Consider the following 24121-nt stretch of genomic DNA (forward strand, 5'->3'; position numbering starts at 1 on the left):
CATACACTCAAGACTATGGGGATCCGTGAAAACTGAACCCGCATGGGGGCACCTCGGACGTGAAAAACGTCACATTTTTCACATCCGGATTTCCCCATGTTCGTGTAAATCTAGCCTACTTGAGTCTATGGAGGGATCCGTGAAAGCGGAACAAAATAGGACATGTTCTATTTTTCAATGGACCCTTCACACGGTCCATTGAAACAGCGGCCGTGTGAACAGCCCCATTGAATTACATAGGTCTGTGTGATGGCCGTTGTTTTAACGGCCGTCACACGGACGTAAAATACGCTCGTGTGAATCAGGCCTTAGGTTGAGGATGGAAAGTCAGCAGAAATATGAATGTGAAGACTTGTTGCTATGTATTTTAAAAGGGGTTTTATAAGTAAATTCATTCATCCTTTGGATAGGCCATCAATGTGTGATCAGTGGATGGGTCGAACCCGGGACTCTCATTGATCAGGTAAAGATTGAAGGAGCTGCTGGGCACACTGGAGTGCCTAGGACCTTCGTAATTCTGGTGGTTGGGGTTCCAGGAAGTGAAATAAATGTTTTGGAGTTTTTTTTTTTTAAAAAAAAGCTTAACATTTCTGAAACTTAAAAAGTGAAAATATTTGTGAAGCATTTTTGAGATATTTGTTACGTTTTGTTTTTTTGGGCCAGGAATCTATCTTCTGTACTAAATTCAAACTGCTTAGAAGTGAACATTGCAGATGTAAATCGCTATAGATTTCAATATGTAAAAAAAATAAAAATCCTTCTCTAACATTACTTTCTATACATGTCAATTTTGACAGCTCCCCTACCGTGGTATTGAATATCCATAAAATCCTACATTTTTATATGTCATTTTGGCAAAAATTACAATTTAAAATATTTTTTTTTCCTGTAAATTTGTAGTCCCATGGTGATGTAATGTAAAATTCCAACGCCTTAGATTTAACCCATAATATTTATCTCTCTGGTCTACATAACACTGGATCCTGAGGCCTATACCTAACTCCAAACCCGGGCTGGATTGTCAGATCACTATTGACTGTAGTGAACAGCTTATCAGTCCGGCTTCAGAAGTTCTATGACTTTGAATCAGTATGATCATATAGGCAAATAAGTATTTTAATTTAAATATAATTCAACCGAAAAAGTAGAATATCTTGGTGTTCCAGCACCCTCTCTGATTTCCATGTCCTGAGCAGTCTGCTTTGGCACTAGTTTGTATAATATAAGATCAATCAGAACACTACCAGAAATGTACACATTGTCAGCAGTTCTCCGAACAGAAACACAGAAGTACACAGTATCGTATGGCAATTTAGGCAAGAAAGACCGACATTTGCAATGGCCAGTGATAATTCGGTATGGTGTGAGGTTCAGAAAATGCCACTTTACACTGAACAAGTATATATAATGCTTAACGGGTTGGCCCAGGATTATAATTTTTTTTATTTATTTTAGAAATATCAACTCCTTTGTGTCTGGTATTGCAGATTAGACCCATTCACTTGACTAGAGATAAGCTGCAATACCAGACACAGCCTATGGACAAGAGTGGCGCTGTTTCGGGGGAAGAAACTACAGCAAACCAATTTTTTTCTAATCCCAGACTACCACTTCAATTGTTGAGAAAGCAAGTTCATGCACAAGTTGAGGGAGAGCTGAGAATATGGTTTTCAACAAATATTTTTTTTAACTATCATTGCTACTTCATTAAGTAAATTATCCTTTCTGATTTTTGAATATAGTTGACAAAAAATAATAAATTGAAAACATTTTTAACTATGGGTTTTCATTTCCTCAGAAGAGTGCTCAACAGTATGAAGAAATAGTTATAGAAATTATTTATATAGCACTGTGAACGCACAACCTAATGTTTCACGGGCAACTTCCTCACTTTGAACGATGTATGAAAAATCAATATCCTCTTTTGTCTTTGTTAGGCCTTAAAATAACGTCCGTCACGCGGATGCATGTATTTCATTGGGGCCGTTCACACGACCGTTGTTTCTACGGACCGTGTGAAGGGTCCCTTGAAAAAAAGAACATGTGCTATTTTCGTCCCTTTTCACGGATCCCTCCATAGACTCAAACCTATGGGGATCTGTGAAAATGGAACCCGCACGGGGAGACGCGGATGTGAAAAATGGCCGTTTTTCACATCCAAGTTTCCCCAAGTTCGTCTGAATAAGGCCTTACTGTTATGTGATGTTCATGTCTGTTTAAAGTAGGAGGATATAAACAGCTAAAATTCTACTTTTAACATAAGCCCAGAATCATGTGGCCACATGAGCGGACAGGGGTGTCAAATGAAATTTAAAGGGGAAATCCAATCAATATGATGTCCTGATATGTCAGAGATACATATTGGGGAAGTCGGTGATCTCGGACTACCATTTATTTCCAGAAACAAAGGGCCCTACAAGGCCATTAAACACTTTGGCACTGCTCTTAGATTTCTGTTCCTGAAAATCTGACACAACGTTCATTGTAATTCATTATTTAAAAAGATTTGTCTGAGAATATATAAATATCAATTAATTAAAGAGCAAAGAGTGTAGACATGGAATGATTTCCCCTCACTAGGAAATGGAGATATTCCATTATTATTATTAAAAAAACAAAACTGTTGGGGGTTCTGGCAAGGGTTCCGTTATTTTTGACAGTAAGAATAGCGCAGTGAAATTATTGCTGTCAAAACTATTTGGACCCAGATGGACCTCATTAAAGCCAGTGTGTATAGAGCCTTATGTTCAAAAAGTTCTCATTGTAAAAAAAAAAAAAAATTTATAGTCTGCGATCTCAAACTGTAGTCAAATGTATGAAGCATTAAAACTCAAAAATGAGGGACACTTAATTAACAAGCAAGAATTATGAATAACTGATAATCATCTTTTTTGTGGTTTTCACTTTTAGTTGTACATAATGTGGCTGAATATTTTTATTTATGACTATTTTATAACAAAAAAAGTCTATAATCCAACACCCACTGTTTAATAATTCCTAGAGAACCAATGGTACCCTTACATTTTTTAATTTTTTTTATAGAATATGGTGTTGCATTTACGGTTCAAATGTGTCTTTGCACAGTAACAGGCCCTAAAAAGAAAGGATTTTGTTTTTTGGAAGTATAACTTGTTAAAGAATAATTTCTACAATTAGTATGTTCAGATCTGTATAATACTCAAGAAACATGTGCAGGAGATAATGTAGGAAGGGAAAAAACATGCATATGCTTTTATTGTCCATTTCAAGCATTTTGGTTTAGGATCAGCACTTCTGATTTTCCCCCTTTAAAAAAAAAACAAAAAAAAAAACATACTTACCTCCTCTGGTCTCCCATGGCGACACATCCCTGGCGACCTCCTGAGATGTCACGCATGTGACCACTGCTAGGATGCGTCCCTGACGGTCCCCTGAGATGACGTAGTTTTGTCCCAACTGACCGCTGCAGCCTGTGATTAGCTGCAGCGGTCAAATGGGACAAAACAACGTAATCTTAAGGGACCGCCAGGGACACGTCACAGCAGCAATCACGAAACAAAACGACGCTGTAAAGTCCTAGAAGACCCCAGAGAGTCAGACAGGGCAATCAGGGCACTTGTGATTCACTGCAAATTTATTCGTACCAAATGTAATTGGACAGCCGATTCTGTAGAATCGGTCCAAAATGAATTATGGGAAGTAAGTTAGACAAGCTAGTTACTAGCTGAAACATATAATATATATATAATAATTTACCCCAAGTGCTAAAAGTGAACTTTTAAGGTGGATTGGTCAGATATTTTGCTGCCCTGTCTTCAGCGTCCTGTCACCTGTTAGTTAATGTTTTTAGATACATGCACAGTAGTAGGGAGAAAGTGTGAATCAATGGCTGACGGGTGGGAGAGGCAGGAGAAGCATGAATATATACTTGACTCATACTTGGGGCGTTATCCGTGTTCCATAAGTATAATATCGAAGTATAAAGAAACTACCGAAAATTACCTAATAAGCAACAGCACGCAGAAATCTGTGTGTCTGTTACTCCTTTATGCTGACCTCAGACAGGGCAGCATAAATATCTGATCTGCTTTAAATATAATCTTGTACGTAATATAAGGTGTGAAGCAGCAAAAAAGAAAATCTCCCATCTGATATGTGCATAATTGGTCTAGTTGAAGTTAGGTAAATGTGCTTGTCTTTCTAAGAATTCATCTGTGAAGCATTGGGGGCATAATAATGAGTCCATAGAGGTTAAGAGTGTGAAAAAGTGACCCTTTAGTTAAAAAAACAAAACAAAAACAACAACAATCTTGACTATATATTGGAAATGTATAATCAATATACCTGCTGCCCTGCTCCTGAATAATCCAGCCATCCGTCCTGTGTTCTCCTTTCTCCAAGATGGCCACCGCACTCTGACACCCCCCCTTCACTGCCCTCCGATGGACCATCGCTAATGACGAGGCAGCTGTTAAGTTGACTATACATTTTCAACTCAGGTTTTTGCTTCTTAAATGATAGTTTACTTTGAATCCTAAATTCATATACCAAAACAAACCTGACACATTAGGTCCTAACAGTAATCCAGGGCACAACGACTTCTTGGCACTTGGGATCTGCCACAAGTTTCAAGTTTTATTTTTTTGTACATTTTTCTATCTATAGTTTGCAAAGTATTGTATGAAGACACTATGAACATACTAAGGCATGAAACAGAGTCATATTTGAATAAATAAAAAGAATAATTGATGATTGAGAATAATTTTTTGTACTACGTCCCTTATCAAGACAACTTGTCACCTTCTATTTCTTGTCTTAATCACTTACTAACATCAGCCTAATACTCCGTTTTTCACAGTTGTAATGCAAATATGCAATATGGGTTCTACCACAACAGTAGTTAAAATAAAGCTGCCTAAAATGTAAAGCTTTTGTAATGTGTACATGTAAAATATTGGGGGTGGGTCATTTTGAACAGAGTTAATGTTAGTTGATTATGATTTTATTTAAAATATTTATATGTAGTTTTATTGGTTTCCTCTAAAATTCATGAGACTTTTCTGTAATCTCATAACAATAAAATACCTTGCACTGCTGCTACCAATACCTGCTGCTACCCCTCAGATCCCCCCTGTCTGATTGTTCTAATCCTTCTCCTGCCTCTGTCTCTCCATTTCTTAAAGGGTGACTAAACTTTAAAAAAAACTTGTGACATTTCATAGTGACAAGTTTTGATCAGTGGGGGTCTGAGCACCGAAACCCCCACCGATCAATAAAATTAAGCGTCAGAAGCGCTTGGGTGAGCACTGTGCCACTTAGTTTCTTATGTGAGCAGTGTACAGGCTCATAGACTGTGAAAAGACAATCAGAAATTAAGCTAAGGACTAAGTGCTCTAACCTCTACTGATCAAAACTTCTAAAATGTCACTATAACATGTCAAAAGTTTTTTTAAAGTTCAGTTACCTTTTATTGACTTCCTGTATTGGCAACCAAAATGTCTACACACATAAAAGGGCTCAACATCCACGGTCACCAGTATTTAGCAGTTAGAGTATTTGCAATACAAACTCCTGGGTGGAACCACTGCTCAGTTATCATATTGTTATTAGAACAATGATGAGTCTCCAGAGTGGCCGCGCTCAGGTAAATTAAACTTTGGGGACATGTAGAGCTCCCCATGCCTGGTCAAATATGAATTTTCAATTGGACTTGGATACCCTAATAATTCATGTGATTAAAAATAAAAGTGATTGGTTCCTTCAAATAAAAACTTTTTCCTTCTATTGGATAATTTATTATACCCACTGAAATATGATTCTTGTTCTTTGGAATTATTATTATTATTTTTATTTTTAATAATAAAAACAATACGTGTGTGAGAATTTTCCCATGCAATGCAAATTTTAAATCAGAATAAATTATACAAGAATTACAATACTTTTCCCATTGGGAAACTGTTCCAATAGTAGAAAAATACCTTTGCATGTAAATATGAAAATTCCCACAATGGAAAACTAATCTAAATTGCTAGCAAATATTTTTCATGAGTCATAGAATAAATGTTGCGTCAGTTCCCATCGTCCTTCTATAATTCTATTATCACACATCTGCAATAAGGTACCAGTGCACCGTTTTATCTTTGGAGTTCTTTTACCCTATAGATTCTAGTGGTTATTTTGAGATATTACCTTAATTCTTTTTTTTTTTTAAATCTTTTAATATTTCTCTGTGAGGCTTGAAGACATCTAACATGCCAGTTATGTGTAATATTATTATTTTTTTTACCATTTTGATGTGCTTCTTGATATGTGCTTTGCTAACAAAGAAGAGTTTACCGCATTCTAACTCATTATAAATCTCTAGGATGGCGGGAAAAGAAGTTAAGAGAAGAAAAGGCTGTGTACCATAGCAATTGATATGTTCAATAGGTTTTCTATCAAGCCTTTACATTAAAATAAAGGTCCGCCTTTGAACACACCATCTTTATTTTATTGAAATAGGTCCAAAATCCTGTGTTTGTTCTCAATACATCTTTAGTCTGGTTGGTGCTTCACTTTTCTGATACAGAGTTGCAAATCGCCTCCAGAGACATATAGTTAAATGATAAAATTCTGTCTGGCTGCAGTCACCACTAGGGGGAGTGTAAGAGCTTACTGCATATATTTATGCATTGTACTCAATAATCAAACAGTATGCAGTAAGCTCCTGGTCTCCCCTAGTGGTGATTGCAATAGGACAGATTTTTGGACACAAAAAAAATGACATGGTGTTAAAAAGTGGAGATTCATTTAAAATTTAGTTGTAAAAGTGTTGCTTGTTTCATATTTAGCGCATATGTAGTTACTTGCAATCCTTCCCACTAGCTGATGCAAATTATTGCATCCTTGAAGATACTGCCAAAACTGTGTCACAAATTAATGAACATCTGAAAAGCAAATTATGTTTTACAAAAGTTGCAAAGAACTCCTGTGCTGCAAATTGTGGTTCAGTTTATACTCAGTGATGTGCTTATGTACAATGGTGGGTAGGGGGGCAGTTTTGTAGGGCAATCTAGAGATATCACTTAGTTCTCGGTAATTCAAGTATGTAACATCTTTAATGTAAGGGACATTACATTACAACATTGAAGAAAGGGTTTTGCTGTATAGTTATATATTATATATTGGTGCTTTTACAGGAATTTTCAATTGACATGTAATAGACACATAAAATATAGCTAACACAATTTCCTGTGAGAAATGTGTTCCTAATAAGTTGTATTCACAGTCTCCCCGTCTTTTTTAATTTTATTAAAGAGGTCAGTAATTGAATCTTACTATTAAGCAATAAATATTTACATTTAATGTACAGTGAACATACAGGAGGAGGGGCTGTCAAAAACATTGAGGTCATAGCAAAAGTGACAAATGATATATGGATATTTATATACTGTATCCTCTACATTCTTACATTCTTCTATGGGATTATATGTGAACTCTAGGGTCTGACTAGGAATGGAGTGGTCTGGTTTGCCTTTTCCAATGCATCTGTGCATGAACTGAAAGGGGTTGTCCAGTCCTAAGAAATTGATGGCCTATCCTCAAGATAGGCCATCAATATATGATCGGTCGGGGCTCTGACAAACGGCACCCCTGGCGATCAGCTGTTTTGAAGGGGCCGCAGCTCTCGTGTGGCTGCTGGTTCCCCTTCATTCCCTTTACTTTTCACACTGTGAATTGCCGACTCTCCTGTAGCAGCAGTCCACAGTATTACAGCCTACTCCCATTAAAGTGAATAGGAGAAGGCTGTAACACTGTGAACCTGCGATTCACAGTTTGAGCAGTAAAGGAAAAGGAGGAGCAGAGCTCGTACGAAACAAAACAGCTGATCGGCAGGGATGCGGGGTATCTGACCTCGACCAATCAGATATTGATGGCCTATCCTGAGGATAGGCCATCAATTTCTTAGGACTGGAAACCCCCTTTAAATCTCTCCAAAACTATGGCACTATGGTAAAAGAGGGGCATTAGCAATTCAATTTAGGTGATATACTTTTCAAGCATTTTCCACTATCCTCTGCTGGTATCTACCGGTCCTAATAAGATCTGGGAACTACTATAGAAAGAAACTGCATACAAATAAAAAAGTAACTTGTCTTATAAAATGTTTGATAAAATCAAGAATAGACATTCTACATTTTGGAAAATGCTATGGCTAGAGTTTTACTAATTGTTAGACAGGAAAGATGTAATCTAAGGCAAGGTTTCCATGTTTGGTCATAATGTTCGGCGGGACCATTTAAAAGAGTCTGCCGAACATATCCCTTAGACGTATGCCACTGTATTCCTATACAGTGACATACATCTACTCTATAAAAAAAAAAAAACATACGTTGACAATACTTCTAATGCAGTTGAGGCAAAAGTATACTGATGTGTACTGGCCAAATGTATGCCAAGAGGACATTCCTATGGCACATATTCCTAGCTATACTCGACGTTCAAGCAAAATGTGGTGTGAATCTGGCCTAGGTTGGTTTATAATGTGCATATTTTGTGGTACATTTTTTGTTCATTTCTTTTTTCGATTTACTACACAGGCCGATTTGGGCCGGTGCAGCGAGCGCCAGTCATCGAGACAGCTCGTTGATCAGCACCCATTTGCTCCTGTCACAAGGAGCTATTAATGGTTGGGACGAATGGTCGTTACTCCGATCGCTCGTCCCCATACATTATTTTCATGTCGGCAGCACGTCTACCTGTTTACACAAGGAGATGTTCTGCCGACAACGATAATATTTAACATTTTTCAAACGATACGATCAGCAGATGAATGAGTGTTTTCTCGTTCATCTGCTGATCGCTGCCCTGTTTACACAGGGCAAATATCGGCAACGAGCGTTGAAGGATCATTTGCCCGATAATTGCCCAGTCTAAAACCCCCTTTAGATTCGCCTTGTATTTTAAGGCAAACCTAGGCAATTCTGATAAAGAAAATGTTATCATCATGACAAACTGTTTTGCTGCTGCATTGAGGGCCATGGAGTTTTCAATTATGACTATCCAATATGGGAGAGATGACTGTACCAATGTCCTCTTTAGGAAGAAATCATAGATTTTTTTTCACTAAGATATATAAAGAATGATATGTAGTGCCTCAAAACTTTAGTATTGGTTATTTTTTTCATACATACACTAAATTTCCATTACTACGTGTATATATATATATATATATATATATATATATATATATATGACATTCTCAGTTATCAAAAGATTGATGAACATACGTCAGTTCACATACACTGTATATGAGGTTTCTTTACAAAAAAGGCTGCTTAATATACATTTAAAAAAAGAAACCTATACCATAGGCCTCATTCAGATGGAGGTGTTGTACCTTTATTTAATAGCCTGTATTCCAGGTTGTAACATCCGTCCCGTTGCAGCTCTATTGGACCGAACTTACAGCATCATATGGTGTTGCATTGGGAATACTATAAATACAGGTGCAATATATAAATCAGAATGAGGTGTAAGAAAGGATGAAAAAAGAGCCAGTTTTAATTTGCAAATCCAGCGTGTACTATTAAACTGAGTAAACATAAAGGAATAAACTCTATATAAGTGATCCTCAGCAGAACCTAGTGACCTGGGGACTCCATAATAACTGCATAGACCTCAGCACACCTTTAACTTTCAATAGCATATCAAAAAGCTTTAAGTGTTCTGTCTTTTATAGGACTGTTTTTATCATTCACATTGGGGGATAGATAGCTAGACCGATCGATCGATAAAATGGCTCAATAAAACAGAATGTGAGGTCAGTCAAATAGACAAACAGGATTCACTGAAATGGGGAGACATAAATTGTGCACTTAAAATGAAATTTTTATAGGAGAAACGTCTTAATGCATTTAATCATAGTCTGTGTTTTAGTGCAGCATATAGAATTTATAAGTACCACCAAGATAGTCTTACTCTTTGAAGAATATCTTCTACAGTCCTCTTTAGAAATTGTGAATGGGATCAGTAAGGCCCCTGGAAAGTTTCAGAACCACTGTGAATTCTCACACTTTTTTTTGCCAGCTGTTCTAGAAAACACATACTTCAGAGTGGTTATGACTCGTGTTCACTTCATTGAGTAGTTTAACTTGAGCCATGCATAATATTAAAGTAATTGTGAAAATATTAAGACCAGAAGAAAAGTTGAAATTAGCTTGTGGAAACCTAAAACAAATGCTTCCATACAGAAAGTCTACGAGAGTAGGGACGGTACATAATATTGGATTTTACATGTTAACAAAGATTTTGTAACAAATGAAGATGCTCTCAGAAAACGTTTTTCTGTTCGCGGTTCATAGACTATTCAAAGCATCTTTGCTCCACACGACAAAAAAAAAGTTCCACAAAAGATATGAAAATTTGATTTGTTGTACTTGATATGGCACAATTAGTTTGTTCCACAATAGACCTAGTTTCACATTTATGCAAAGACCCCCTACATGAAGCTTCATGAGCATATGTTCTTCTCTGTCCTTATACTTTTGAAAAACGGATTGATATGAAATACTCTAATATAATATACCACTAACATTCAAGTTTTTTAGGCATGGCTCCTTATTGTTACTCCTTGAGACAGTGCTATGTGGAGGGATAGCCTCACAGTTTTAATACTATTTATAAAAGTTCTATTTCCTCAGTAGTTTTGGCACTGCTCATGTCCCTGAGCCAGTGGGGGGGGGGGGGGGTCATTTATTAAACTGGGCAATGCAGAAGCAGAAAAAGGCTACTATCTGCCATAACATTTTATAAATGTCACATAGCTATACTGTATCAAATGTTCCAGTACAAAAACCTTCAAGCTATTGGTGATGATATCTGTGGGCCTTTGTGGCGTCAATTTTCTGACAAATGCTTCAAAGCCATGCGCCCTGAGAAGCCATGCCCCCTTCCAACAATAAGCTAAAAGGCGCACCAATTGCAAAATAGAGAATAAACATATTTACAATAATAAATCGGTTGCACCTTGTATTAAACTTTTTTTTTTTTGCATCACGTTACTGGCATAGATTTAATAAATGTCCCCCAGTATATTTGTCACTTGGCACTTTATTTGTGTGTGAATACATGTATTTTACTATATATGTGTAAATATATATATATATATATATATATATATATATATATATATATATATATATATTCAAACTTACCTATTTATTGAATTCTACAGAAATCAGGGGTCATTTAGCATAGAAACCAACATAACAGCCAACATTCTTAGCAGGTGTTGCCGTTATTTCGAAACAGGCATGTGTGTCGGGGGCCTACACTCTCCTGTGTACATTAAAAAAAATGAATATGGTCACTTTGTGTTCATAATTCACACAACACTATACAACATTTATATTTTTGGCAGGGAGTTGTCACAAAATGTCCAGAACCATAGAATAGCTGCGCAACAATTAGGCATCATTTTTGGCACCTGGGTCCATCTGATAGGTTTCCAATTAGGACTTAATGTAATCAGATATAGTATGAGCCCAGTAAGGTTGTGTTTAATACTTAATTTCTAATACTGTGACTTTCACTTTCAATTTTTTGATACTTTTCTAATTTGTGGAAACAGGAACTTTCTGTCAAATACTGTAAATAGTTCATTAAAATGTGCAATATTTACTTTTCTTCATAAATCCACTTTATGACAGCGTTGTAGTCCAGACCAGAACCATTAACTTTTAAGCTTTGCCATTCCCTTTCTTTGAGAAATGTGTTTGGCTTTTTTCCTCCAAACCATTCCTAAATAAGTATTTAACCATCGTGCTCAATAGGAGCAGTTAGGTGCAGCTCAAGTTAGCAATTGGAAATATTCTGCTCTACAGAGTTGTTTGCATGCAAGTACAAACTTTTCTGTGCCTTTATAGCCTCACAATATATAGCAAAATTATGTTAAAACTGCATAAGAGAGAAAACAATTACTGGTATTCTCATCCTAACCCTGTACTACCTTCACATTCCCCTTGTTGGAGATGCCTTAAACTTTTTGTTGTTACCTTAATTAGCTAAGTCTCAAGAAAAGTTTTTTTCATTATAACATCCAAAATGACACACAGTACCCAGCCATAATCAATTTCCAGGCAAAAGAAAAAAATAAGAAATTTGGTAAAAAAAAAAATGTGACAAAAAAGTGCGATTCTCCTTCCCCCTCTTCGAAAGCTTCAACTTCTACTTCTTTCTCTAGGCCAAACATCAAACTGTGAAGCAAGAGGAGGTGAGAGACTTAGGTGAAGCTTGTGTCCTGTGGAAGGAAGGGTGTGCACAGCTTAGGGTGAAGGGTAATGGAGATGCTTCAGTTGACATAGTACATCCAGTAAACCAAGTTAAAAAATCCAAAAGTGATGGGGAAAATGATTCTGGACCATTTGTCAATGGTACTGACATCTGTAAGGTCTGGAATCTTAAGCTTTAACTTAGAAGAACGTCGCCGAAGGCGGCAGTTGGCACGTCCACGTGTGGCTGTTAGGGGAACATGACGCTCCAGGGGAGTGTGGCCATAACTGTCCCCTCTTGATGTCAGCTGTTTGCGGAACTGGATCCCTGAGGTGTCATATGACAGGACGGAGTTCCGGGAATCACCAATATTACTTCCCATCTCAGCCGACATCAACTCACTGCTCATGTCAAGGGTGCTGAGAAGGATATTTCCATAAGGATCAACCTGGGATAGAGAAATTGAAATCATAATTCTGATGTCTATGCAATGTTGCTCTGACATATATTTGAATTTTATAAATTTATTTCATTTTTTTTTTTAGTCTACCTGAATATTGTTATTTTTCCTGTGCAGATCAAATAGGTCTTTTTTTTTTTTGTAAAAAAAGTGAAACATATTCCTTAACCGATCCCTCACTTCTGCTGTTCCGGTGTCTGGCTGCATCTATTTACGAGCCTGCATGCTGGCCATCACTTGAGCAGGCCGGCCAGTCAAGGGTCCAACTCACTCAGGTGATATGTCAAACAAAGAGAATGTTTTCTCATGAATTCTGTGAGACCTGCTGCTGCTTCACATCTTCTCTTCACTTGAATGGAGCTGTGCTTGGGTTCCCTGCACATCAAGTAGATAGGAGTGGAACTGTGCAGTGAACCCCCACTGATTATAATGTTAGGCATATCCTAGCGATTCTAAGATGGCAATACCCCAATAATAGAAAGTGTAGCTCCAACAAAAATCTATACATTTTCATGTTCCTTGTTACTTGCTAAAAAATATTTTTAATTTCTTCCTTTCTGATTATGCCCTTTTCTTTCTGTCTGTTTATTCACCCAGTTTGATGACTTTTTTTTTTACATGTAGCTCTTGCCAATTTTGAATATTTCTCATACCATTGCCCCAAATGGTTTATACATATAGTGACATAACATGCTCTAGTTCAGTGCTTCTCAAACTGTGTCCCCTCCAGGTGCGGCTGGGGAGGCGGTTTTTAAACAAGTGATTATATACTGCACAAGTCTTTATGGTTGTCCCAATCTCTATGTTAGCAACATAACGGACTCCTCTTGTGCTTATTTTAATTTTTTACTGGATTCAGGAGGCAAATTTTAAGATACATTTTTCAAAATTTTGGAATGGACTACGACCAATCATGAGGCCCAGGCATAACCAAGTTATGGCTGGTGAGGCTTCAGTAATAAAAAATGTAGAAGCCCTGATCTAGTTTATGTCAACAAATTACCTGTTCTCTTACTCGTCTTTCCTCATAGCGATGACGTTCATTATTTGATTTGCTTGCCTTTTCATTTAACTTCTTCTGCTGTTGAGGGCCCCGACCAAAAAATACATAATTAACGAATGCATATTCCAATAGAGCCAAAAACACAAACACGAAGCATCCCATAAGATATACATCAATAGCCTTAACATATGGAATTTTAGGCAGAGTCTCCCTCAGATGCGTGTTAATTGTTGTCATAGTGAGCACAGTAGTCACTCCTGAAATAAAAAAAAAAAGAAGATACATGTAACTTTTCTAGGTTACTTCTCTTCTGATCCAAGTCAACTTATCTCCAAAATCCTCTAATACAAAAAACACCAGTCTTAGGACCTTCCTAAACCTGACTATGGATAACTCTTAATATTCTGACTGTTAAAGATGATTTTAACAATAATCACTATGTCAAAAGTACGAATATGATTAAATCTGCCTATAAAAATGAGTTCTATTAGTCTGAAAAAGTATAGCACTTTTTAAAACTTTTTTTTTAGTTGAAACTCAATCTTTTTGTTGCACATTTCTTTTTAAAGAGGCTCTGTCACCATATTATAAGTGGCCTATCTCCTACATAAGGAGATGAGCACTATAATGTAGGTGACAGCAGTGCTTTTTATTTAAAAAAAAGATCTATTTTCACCATGTTATTAGCGATTTTAGCTTTATGCTAATGAGTTTCTCAATGGACAACTGGGCGTGTTTTACTATTGACCAAGTGGGCGTTGTACAGGGGAGTATATGACGCTGACCAATCAGTGACCAATCAGCGTCATACACTTCTCTCCATTTATTTAGTCAGCGCATAGGGATCCTTTTAGATCGCTATGTGCTGTCTTATACTAACACATTAATGATACTGAAGTGTTTAGACAGTGAATAGACATTCCACGGGATATCTATTCACAATCCCGGCACTTCATTAATGTTTCTGTGGTAGTTACAGCAGAGCAAGCGTACTCCCACGAGATTACGCTGTAAATGACAGGTTAGAACGAGATTATGCTTGCTCTGCTGTAACTACCACAGAAACATTAACGAAGTACCGGGATTGTGACTAGATATCCCGTGGAATGTCTATTCACTGTCTAAACACTTCAGTATCGTAAATGTGTTAGTATAAGACAGCACATAGCGATCTAAAAGGATCCCTATGCGCTGACTAAATGAATGGAGAGAAGGGCATGACGCTGATTGGTCAGCGTCATACACTCCTCTGTGCAATGCCCACTTGGTCAATAGTAAAACATGCTCAGTTGTCCATTGAGAAACTCATTAGCATAAAGCTAAAATCGATAATAAAGTGGTGAAAAGAGATCGTATTTTTAAATAAAAAGCACTGCTGTCACCTACATTATAGCACCCATCTCCTTATGTAGGAGATAGGGCACTTATAATGTGGGGACAGAGCCTCTTTAAGTATGCCCCAAATTCTGAAAGATATCAGAATCCTCGCCAGATTTGGGGCAAAATCTCCCATTTATGGCAAGCTTTAAAAATACTGAAAGGGCAATTGGTTTTCTATGAAATTGGATAATATGGTGGTTTTATATCAGAAGCGTAGCTAGGGTGGCTGGTGGGTCATATATCCCGGTTGTTGAGTGCCAGGGGGCACCAATAAACCAATCTGCCTTTAGTATTTAGATAAAGGGTTAGGGCTACAAACTGAATCTTTGCCTTGGGTAAAGGTAAGTTTAGCTAGGACTATATAAATAGGGAATTAATAAATTAATCATATATTTTATTATTATCATTATTTTGTGGGTGAACTTTATTGTTTTGTATTGCCTTTCACTATAATTTTTGGAATACTGTATTCATAAGCTGACCAAAGACATGAGATGTTTGTGGATCCTGATGCATGATAGACTTAGAAAGGATCAGATAGGTTGCATTGTACTCGCCCGATTCTTTGCTGGGCAGCAGGTTATCATCTGTCCATATTGAAATATACATGTATGCTTTGTTATTCTTTTATGTTTGTATGAGTCAGGCAGCATAGCTGTCGGCCGAACAAGCGTTCAGCTGACAGTCATCTTATGTCCATGGCCAACTTTACAGTACATACCGAGTGCTACTCTTGCAGCAGATGCATCGTAGTTGATCCAAAACGAAACCCACGACAGAATAGTGATCAATACAGATGGCATGTAGGTCTGAAGTATAAAATATCCAATGTTTCTCTTAATTCGGAAACTCAGTGATAGACGGGGATAGGAACCTGAAAAGTAGGACAGATATTAGACTTAATTTAGAAATGTTTATTTAAACCTTTACATTTAAACACAGAAATACTAGGTTTAACCAATCTAAGCAATGATTAATCTACATAGTTTACAAAAGTATAAAACAAAAAAAAAAATTGTTTACAAAAGTAATACTACAATTTATAAAAAATATTCAACACAATAAAATGGGATAAAAACAGTATTTTAGAAGTATGATTGTTAAATAATATGGAAATAGCAATATGGAAATGATAGATGGCACTTCTGATGGAGCTGCTGACTTCTTCATTAGATGCCATCACAGCTCTTGCTTTTTTCTTCTTTTCCTGGCCTAGGTATAGCCTCCGCAATACCGGTAGCATAAAGGCAGCAGGCAAATACCAATGTCAGCTCGGTCAAGATCATTTGGAAATAGTTGCTGGGAAATGTTTTGCTGCACACACAGGGTCCCTTTAGGTAAGCCATTGATCTGTGATGATGGACAAAAAACCAAGGCTACAAACATTAACCTAATTGGGAACCATGCTATTTAACTTCGTGTAAAATACTATTTTTTTTTTATAAATGAAGGAAAATGTGAATGATTTTGGGAGATTGTGATGTCCATAATAGGCAGTTCAGATGTACCTAAATAAAAAAAAGTCAAACACTCTTGAAAAAGATTCCTAACTGATTATATAGCTGTTCTTCTAGATTCCATTAGTAAGAAGTAGTAAGCAAAAACACCTCTGAGAAAATCTCTAAAGCAATAAACAACAAAACAAGCAAATCTAATCTTTGTACCATTCCTGGGTTTTTACACCTAGACAAGAAATATTTTTTTGCTTTTTTTCTTCATTTTCTAATGCTCACTGTGGTCTCTCTTACGTTTTTCTTCATTGTGGTAAGTAAAGTTTCTGCTTGACACTGTTTTAAGTACTCCCTGATGTCCCAAAACATGACAACATGCGAATACGAAGATTTCTCCATGTTTTCTTGCAGAAATTTCATAGCACAATGCTTTTCTGCTATAATTGGTGAGTTGCCAGGTACATAGTTACATAGTTAGTACGGTTAAAAAAAAGGACACATGTCCATCAAGTTAAACCATAGGATGGGAGAAAGGGAAGGGATGGGAGAAATTATAGAACTTTGTTTTACCCCTATTAATCCAGAGGAAGGTTTATAAAAAAAAACAAAAAACTTTAACAATTATTCATAAAGCATTTACCAATCTTCCCTAAAAAGGAAAAATTCCCTCCTAATCCCAAATTGCAATCCAACTGGATCAACATTCAAACAAGAACATAGAAGCTGATATTTTCTCATTCTAGGAAATATCTAAGTCCTTTTTAAAGCCATCTACTGTCCCTGCTGTGACCAGCTCCTGCAGTAGGATATTCTACAGATTCACAGTTCGTATGGTAATGAAGGCTTGTCGTCTCCAGATGGAGGTAGTGCCCCCTTGTCTTTTGAGGGGGTTTTATATGGAACAGGTTATCACTATATTTCTTGTATGGGCCATTAATATATTTATATAAGTTAATCATGTCCCCCCCTTACTCGTCTTTTTTCAAGGCTAAATAGGTTTAGTTCTTTTAATCTTTCCTCATAATTTAGATTCTCCTTATTAGTTTAGTTGCTCTTTGTATTTTTTCCAACTCCAGGGCATCCTTTCTATGAACTGGAGCCCAGAACTGAGCTGCATATTCTAGATGAGGCCACACTAATGCTTTGTAAAGTGGTAATATTACATCCCTGTCCTGCGAGTCCATGCTTCTTAATACACGACAATATCTTGCTGGCCTTAGAAGCAGCTGATTGACATTGCATGCTGTTATTTAGTTTATGATCTACAAGTTCACCCAGATCCTTCTCAACAAGTGACTCCCCCAGTGTAGCTCCCCCTAGGACATATGATGCATGCAGGTTGTTGGTACCCAGATGCATAACTTTACATTTAACCACATTAAACCTAATTTGCCAAGTGGATGCCCAAACACTCAGTGTCCAAATCAGCTTGTAATTTATGAACATTTTCTATAGACTGAACATTACTACATAGCTTGGTGTCATCTCTAAAAATAGAAACAGTTCTATTAATCCCATCCTCTATATCAGGGGTCTCAAACTCGGCCGGGTAAGTGGGCCACATATAGAAAAATTGTAAAGTTGACGGGCTGCATTACTTTCGAATTTGATACAATACAAAATTATCGTTAATCAATTCGTTATTTGAACTACTATAATAATACTACATTACTATAATAATACTATATTACTGTAACAATAATACTACAATACTATAATACTACATTACCATAACAATACTACATTACTATAATACTACATTACCATAACAATACTACATTACTATAATAATGCCACATTACCAGAATACTACATTACCATAACAAAACTACATTATTATAACAACAATACTGCACTACTATAACAATACTACATTACCATAACAATACTACATTATTATAACAACAATACTACACTACTATAACAATACTACATTACCATAACAATACTACATTATTATAACAACAATACTACACTACTATAACAATACTACATTACCATAACAATACTACATTATTATAACAACAATACTACACTACTATAACAATACTACATTACCATAACAATACTACATTATTATAACAACAATACTACACTACTATAACAATACTACATTACTATAATACTACATTACAATAATAATACTACATTACTATAACAATACTACATTACTATAATACTACATTACTGTAATGATACTACATTACTATAACAATACTACATTATTATAATAATACTACGGTACATTACTGTAATGATACTACATTACTATAACAATACTACATTACTATAATACTACATTACTATAATAACACTAATACATTACTATAAAAATACTACATTACTATAACAATACTACAGTACTATAATACTACATTACTATAATAATACTACATTACTATAATACTACATTACTATAATAATACTACATTAATACAATAATACTTACATTACTATACTATTAATATAACAATAATACTACAATACTATAATAATACTACATTACTTTAATACTACATTACTCTAATAATATTACATTACTATAGGAACACTACATTACTATAATACTAAATTACTATAATAATACTACATTACTATAACAATACTACAGTACTATAATAATACCGCTAGGTTTAAACTTAACAAAAATTTGCTAGTTTACTCCACATGCTTATTTCAACAATTCAGTTTTACAGTTTAAGTGTCATTAAATGCAGTCCGGCGGCTCAGTAGGCAGCGTTTGGCAGACACACAAATGTCAAAATTAGGAAGCCGCTTTTTAGATCGTGCCACAGAGCCCTCTGTAGATAATGCCACAGTGCCCTCTGTAGATAATGCCACAGTGCCCTTTGTAGATAATGCCAGTGCCCTTTGTAGATAATGCCACAGTGCCCTCTGTAGATAATGCCACACACCCCTAGATAATGCCACAGTGTCATCTGTAGATACCGCCACATACCCACCCGTAGATAATGCCACAGTGCCCTCTGTAGATAATGCCACAGTGCCCTCTGTAGATGCTGCCACAGTGCCCTCTGTAGATGCTGCCACAGTGCCCTCTGTAGATGCTGCCACAGTGCCCTCTGTAGATGCTGCCACAGTGCCCTCTGTAGATGCTGCCACAGTGTCCTCTGTAGATGCTGCCACAGTGCCCTCTGTAGATGCTGCCACAATGCCCTCTGTAGATGCTGCCACAGTGCCCTCTGTAGATGCTGCCACAGTGCCCTCTGTAGATGCTGCCACAGTGCCCTCTGTAGATGCTGCCACAGTGCCCTCTGTAGATGCTGCCACAGTGCCCTCTGTAGATGCTGCCACAGTGTCCTCTGTAGATGCTGCCACAGTGCCCTCTGTAGATGCTGCCACAATGCCCTCTGTAGATGCTGCCACAATGCCCTCTGTAGATGCTGCCACAATGCCCTCTGTAGATGCTGCCACAGTGCCCTCTGCAGATGCTGCCACACACACCCCTTGTAGATAGTGCCACACACCCCCAGTTGATGGTGCCACACACACCCCCAGTAGATAGCTCCAATGGGGCTGCCTCTAGTAGTCGAATCCCCAGCCAGAGTGTTGCCGGCACTTTGGCCGGGGATTCCTCTGCTGGAGGAGCCCCTGACATCACTGTCCATACATATATGTCCAGAGATGTCAGGGGCAACCCCAGAGCTGGAGTCCCGGGCAGAGCGCCAGTAGCGCTCCTACTGGGACTACAGCTGTGCTCCCGACATCACTGTCCACTCTGGGGGAAGCCCTAGACATCGCGTGTCCATATATGTACGGTGATGTTAGGGGATTCCACAAAGTGCTGTAGCAGAGCCTATACTAGCGCTCTGCCCAGGACTCCGCTCTGGGGAGGACCCTGACAACATTGTCCATATACACGGGCCGCGTGCTTGAGACCCCTGCTCTATATCATTAATAAATAAGTTCAGGTACAGAGACTACACAGTCAAAAGTGAAATATATTTCTTGATAGCCTCAATAATACAGTTTGCATTAACTTGAGAAACATGTCAAGAACTGAATCTTAACTGTTGAGAAGTTTAAAAAAATATAATTCATCATTTGAACATTAATTTCCACCATTGCTCAATTCAGAATATTTTTACTAAATGTTCATGTAATGGTTTGCTATGCCAAGAAATTGATAGTATTTTTACATGCATAACCACTCTTAAAAATGAAAACCCTCATATATCAACTCAGCTACAGTTTGCCAAAAGGAATATAAGATACTCTAAAATTAGGTGTTAAAACATCCCATGATCTGATAAAACCCAAACAAAATGCTATACTTAACATAACCCAAATATCTTACACTAAAAGAAACACACCATCTCTACTAAAAAGCAGGCCCGCTTGTCTTAAGATGGCCATGGAAGACATATTAAAGCAGAGGCTATAGGAGCTTGAACAGTTGGAAGAATCAGAACTGGGAAGCTGCAAAAGGTGTTCGGGGGGCTATGACAGTGCACACGTCGGCATGGGGTGTGACTTACCACTCTATAGGTGGGTGTGGTATCGGTGTATCGATGGACGTGGCTTGATGTCAGCAGAGGAGATGCCTCACTCAGTTAGCACTTGGCAAAATTCAGGTAAGTGTCATGTGACAGTGTGAATGGTGCATGTGCGGCAGGTCTAGCGTGTGTGGCTCATATTATGTGTGAATACAGTGTGTGTTCTATTTGTGAGTGGCTTTTGCAATATGTGTCCTGTGTGAGTGGTGCAGTTTGAAGCTTGTGTCCAGTGTATGATTAGTGGATGGATGGCACACATTTTATATTTGAGTGGTATATGTGTAAGATGTGCCCCATGTGTGAGTGGTGGGTGTGAAGCTTGTGTCCAGTATATAAGTGTCACGTGTGAGACATGTATCATGTTACATTAAATAGGTTTGAAACTGTCTGAGCCACTATGCTTACACAATTGTCATAGTAACTGATAAAATTATGATATCAAATACAAGTCAAGCAATTGTGGAGTGGGAGACTGGACAAGAAATGTGTTTCTTCCCATCCTATGCAAAGATTAAATACATGTCCTAGTAAATCTGTGTTATGGTGAGCTATTTGTGGTGGATTACTTTAGAAAAGGTCCCTCATTAGTGACCGTGCCGGCGCCTCATATCCCGTAGCAGCCGCTATGGCCCAGAGCCCAGAGGCTCTGCTAACAGCCGCTATGGCTGCTACAATGGTAGCAACGCCACATTCAATAGTATCTGCGTCCTTCGAACGCAAATACTATTGAACGCTATAACAGAGCAGGGAGGTATCTCCCTGCTCTGCCATAGGCTACACATACCTACAAACCATCCGGGCGGTGTCCCGGGCGGCCGGGGGTTTGTCCCGCTAACTAAATACTGAAACAGGGAACAATCATCTCCCTGTTCAGAATTAGTTGAGAGCGAAGGAGCAGAGGGAGCTCCTCCGCTCGCCAAGACTCCCCAGGCACAACACTACTTTAAACGTTGTGCTCGGGGAAGCCCTGATGCCACTGTCCATATATGGACCGTGACATCAGTGCATACTCCCAGAGCGGAATCCCCATTGCTGATGGTCTGGCCGGGGATTCTGCTCCTAGAGGAAACCCCTGAGGTCACTGTCCATATATATCAGAGTCGACAACGGGGATTCCACTCACTGTCCATATATGGACAGCAATATCAGGGCTTCCCTCTAGGAGCAGAATCCCCGGCCTATGCTCTGGCTGGGGATTCCGTTCCTAGAGGGAGTCCCAATGGCACTATCTACATAGACACTGTGGCACTATATAGGGGCACTATCTACATGGGCACTGTGTTACTATCTACAAGGGCACTGGCACTAGGGGCAGCTAAAGGGGGATTATACTGTATAAGGGCAACTAGGGGACATTATACCCTCTGGGGGCATTATGCTGTTTGGGGCATTAAACTGTATGGGGCAGCTGTGGGGGCATTATGCTGTATGGGGGAATTTGGGCATTATACTGCATGGAGGAATCTGTGTGGGCATTATACTGTATGGGGCATCTGTGTTGGCATTATACTGTTTGGGGCATCTGTGTGGGCATTATACTGTATGGGGCATCTATGGGTCAGTATACTGAATAGTGGCAGCTATGGGGGCATTATACTGTATGGTGGCAGCTAGAAGGCATTATACTGTGTGGGGGCAGCTATTTGGCATCATACTGTGTGGTGGGCACTATAGGAGCATCATCCTGTCTGGGCTGAACCAGGTATGGGCTCAACAATGTCCTCCTGCTCTGCCATTATGGAAGCCGATTAGGCCCCGTTGGGAAGCGAAGCCTAATCGGTTTGCTGTCAGTGAATGACTGACAGATCTAATACATTGCACTACATAGGTGGTGCAATGTATTAGAAAAAAAATCAGACAGTTGGACCTTCAAGTCCTCTAGTGGGACTAAAGAAAAGTGTAAAAAAAAGTATATAAAAAGTGAAAACAAAAAAGTTGTAAAACATATAATAAAAGTTTCAAGTAATAAAATAAAATACAATCGCCCTTTTCCCTTATCAAGTCCTTTATTATTGAAAAAAATAAAATAAACCATACATATTTGGTATCACCGCGACCTTAAAGGCCTGAACTATAAAAATATTATGCTATTTATTCCAGGCGGTGAACGGCGTAGAAAAACAAACAAACGTAAAAGACTATACCAGAATTTTTTTGGTCACTTTTCCCTACAAATATTGGAATAAAGAGTGATCAAAAAGTCGCATGTATCCGAAAATGGTACCTATAAAAACTATAGCTCGTCTCGCAATAAACAGCTCTGTTGATGAACAAATTAAAACGTTATGGATCTCACAACTTGGCGACAGAAAAAACACATTCTTTTCACAAAAGTAATTTTATTGTGCAAAAAGTTGTAAAATATAAAAAAGTGCTATAAATTTGGTATTGCACTGACCCACAGAATAAAGTTAACATGTCATTTATAACGCATGGTGAACGCTGTATAGAAAAAATCTATGCCAGAATTGCAGTTTTTTTGGTCAACTGGCCTCCCAAAAAATAGGATAAAAAGTTATCAAAAAGTCGCAAGTACCCCAAAATGGTACCAATAAGAATTACAGCTCGTTCCGCAAAAAAACAGCCCGCATACCACTACGTCTATCAAAAAATACAATTAGTTAAGGATCCAATAAGTCAGGAAATAAAAAAATATGCAGTTGTGCCAAGGGGAACATTTTTTTCAAGAGGCGAATTATCAAGGCCCTAAAATTAGGGAACCAGGAAGGGGAGGGCTCAAGCATATCTGCTGGAAGCGAGGGTGCCCGTATTATACCAGAATAACACTTTCCCAGCAAAATTCCCCAAACTTCAAAGGTGCCGAGTATGGACAAAAAGGGGGATAAGGAACGACACCATTTATTAGTGTGACATCGACCTGTGCAGAAAGGATTGCATCACAGCGTACCACAGATCTATGGATTATTTTATTGTTTTTTTTAACCCGATTATTATACCACCTGACTATGCCCCTGATGTACTCTGCCCAGCTTACATGTACCCCCACAATATAAACTGAAATACCAGTAATACTCCAAACAAAACTACTACCAAGCAAAATCCACGCTCCAAAAGCTAA

The 24121-nt window shown here is 37.9% G+C and overlaps 1 protein-coding gene across 2 annotated transcripts in view; it reads right to left on the reverse strand.

Annotated features, from left to right (window-relative positions):
* Positions 1 to 3488: 3488 nt before the first annotated feature.
* The window catches only part of LOC142659431 (gamma-aminobutyric acid receptor subunit beta-4-like), a 310013-nt gene continuing 289380 nt past the window's right edge, over positions 3489 to 24121 (reverse strand). Inside the window, exons 7-9 of one of the 2 annotated variants that reach the window (XM_075835563.1) lie at positions 15796 to 15948; positions 13707 to 13951; positions 3489 to 12679 (exon numbers count right to left, since the gene is read on the reverse strand). In XM_075835563.1, coding sequence (XP_075691678.1) covers positions 12311 to 12679; positions 13707 to 13951; positions 15796 to 15948 — 767 coding nt within the window. In that variant the 3' untranslated portion in view covers positions 3489 to 12310. Of the gene's footprint in view, positions 12680 to 13694; positions 13952 to 15795; positions 15949 to 24121 lie in introns of both variants that reach the window. The other variant, XM_075835562.1, reaches the window with a different exon arrangement.

Source organism: Rhinoderma darwinii, chromosome 8, assembly GCF_050947455.1.
Source record: "Rhinoderma darwinii isolate aRhiDar2 chromosome 8, aRhiDar2.hap1, whole genome shotgun sequence".
NCBI classification, from domain to species: Eukaryota; Metazoa; Chordata; class Amphibia; order Anura; family Rhinodermatidae; genus Rhinoderma; species Rhinoderma darwinii.